General features: G+C 48.9%; 1 protein-coding gene across 1 annotated transcript in view; it reads left to right on the forward strand.

Annotated features, from left to right (window-relative positions):
- tmem104 (transmembrane protein 104) overlaps positions 1-2500 on the forward strand; it is a gene marked incomplete at its 5' end in the record, with an annotated part of 49576 nt that overhangs the window by 21290 nt on the left and 25786 nt on the right. Inside the window, 1 exon segment of the mRNA XM_062526522.1 lies at positions 592-685. Coding sequence (XP_062382506.1) covers positions 592-685 — 94 coding nt within the window.

Raw genomic sequence — 2500 nt, forward strand, 5'->3', positions numbered from 1 at the left:
GTCACCACGGAGATGGAACCCCAGTGTGATGCGTCAATCATCCTTAGCCCCCAGTGACAGGGGTGACCGGAGAGAGGGAGGGAGAGAGGGAGAGAGAGAGGGAGGGAGAGATGAAGGAAGGAAAGAGGTTATCAGATGGTGTTGGCGTGATGTCATACACTTTGTTCCTAGAATGTCATGAATTACTGTGCAGCGTGAGAATAAATCTGTATCAATCTGACCAATCACAGAGCAGGGGGGAAAGCAAGACGACGATGAGCTATGCACAGACGCATTTGATAGACATTGGTGGCGCCGGATCTGGGCATTTTTTCAAATAGCAGAAAATGAACGCTTGGTTCCAGACCAGGTCTCATTGAGAAGTACAGGCGCTAGCCAGGCTAGTAGCATCAGCAAACTTGACATGTAATTACTCCTGCTGTGTGTGTGTGTGTGTGTGTGTGTGTGTGTGTGTGTGTGTGTGTGTGTAATTACTCCTGCAGTCATTTGTATAAAGCAGGACAAGCAGTGAGGAGAGCACACAGCCTTGAGGTGAGCCAGTGTGTGAGACTAACTTAGAGTGTGTGTGTGTGTGTGTGTGTTTCTTCCCAGACCATCTTCACACTGCTGTTGGGTCCATTCACCTTCTTCAACTTGCAGAAGACCAAGTACCTGCAGATTATGACTTCTCTGTTGAGATGGCTGGGTGAGTGTACACACACACACACACACACACACACACACACACACACACACACACACGCATTCAGATCATGACCTCTCTCTTGAGGTGGCTGGGTGAGTGTACACACACACACACACACACACACACACACACGTGTGTACACACACACACACACACACACACACACACACACACACACATGTGTGCACACACACACACACACACACACACACACACACGTGTGTACACACACACACACACACACGCATGCAGATCATGACCTCTCTCTTGAGGTGGCTAGGTGAATACACCCACACACACACGCACACACACACACTTACAGATCATGACCTCTCTCTTGAGGTGGCTAGGTGAATACACCCACACACACATACACACACACGTGCACACATGCACACACACATACGCACACACGCACACACACGCACACATGCACACAAGCACGCACACACACATGCACACACACATGCAGATCATGTCCTCTCTCTTGCGGTGGATGGGTGAGTTCACACACACACACACACACAGACACACTCACTCACACTCACACCACGGTTCATCACTTGTTTATCCTTCAGTCGGTCTGACACACCTGACAAAACTGCTGTCTGCAGTCTGATTGGACTGTCACTCTCTCACACACACACACACACACACACACACACACACACACACACACACACAGTATTTCCACTCCTCAAAAGCTGTGCTCTCTCTCTCCCCCTCCCTCTCTCTCTCCCTCTCTCCCTCTCTCTCTCTCTCTCTCTCTCTCTGGAGTGATGGAGTGATGGATAAGGTGTGTCGGAGGCACCACCCAAAATGGCTGCCACCCTCTGCACTGTGGGGCTCTGTAGGGATGGAGAGATCAGAGGGAGAGAAAGAGAGAGAGACACACACACACACACACACACACACACAGGGAGAGAAAGAGAGAGAGACACACACACACACACACACAGGGAGAGAAAGAGAGAGAGAGACACACACACACACACAGGGATGGAGAGAAAGAGAGACAGATAGGGAGAGAGGAAATAGTGCGCGCACACACACACACACACACACACACACACACAGGGAGGGAGAGAAAGAGAAAGAGAGACAGATAGGGAGAGAGGAAATAGCGCGCACACACACACACACACACACACACACACACACACACACACACACACAAAGGGATGGAGAGAAAGAGAGAGAGAGAGAGAGAGAGAGAGAGACACACAAACACACAGAGGGATGGAGAGAAAGAGACACACACACACACACAAAGGGATGGAGAGAGGAAATAGCACACACACACACACACACACACACACACACACACACACACAGAGGAAGGGCTAGGTATTGTGTATTTTGAGTCTGGGTCTTGATTTTGATATTCAGAGGAAGTCTCTCAAACTTTTCAAAAGTGTTTTCAGCTCTCTACAGCTCAATGTTGTGGTTTTGCTCTGAACACACACACACACACACACACAAACACACACTCAGCGTGTCTCTGTAATGGGTTTGTTTGGTTTGTTTTGTCCATTAGAGTTGGACCCCATGTCTCACTCACATCTATTCTGCAAACCCGCTAGCAAAGCTGCTCACACACACACACACACACACACACACACACACACACACACACTCATGCACATGTGCACATATTTGAACACAAACAATGGTGTTGTCTGTTGTCTCTGTGTGTTTGATTCAGAAGTGAGTCTTTATGCATTGACATTTCATGTCTGCCCTTAGGGAGGCTATCTGTTACGCTTTTCTCTTTCTTTTCTGTCCCTCTCTCTCTCTCCCTCTCCCTCTCTCTCT

This window comes from Sardina pilchardus, chromosome 22, assembly GCF_963854185.1.
Source record: "Sardina pilchardus chromosome 22, fSarPil1.1, whole genome shotgun sequence".
NCBI lineage: Eukaryota > Metazoa > Chordata > Actinopteri > Clupeiformes > Clupeidae > Sardina > Sardina pilchardus.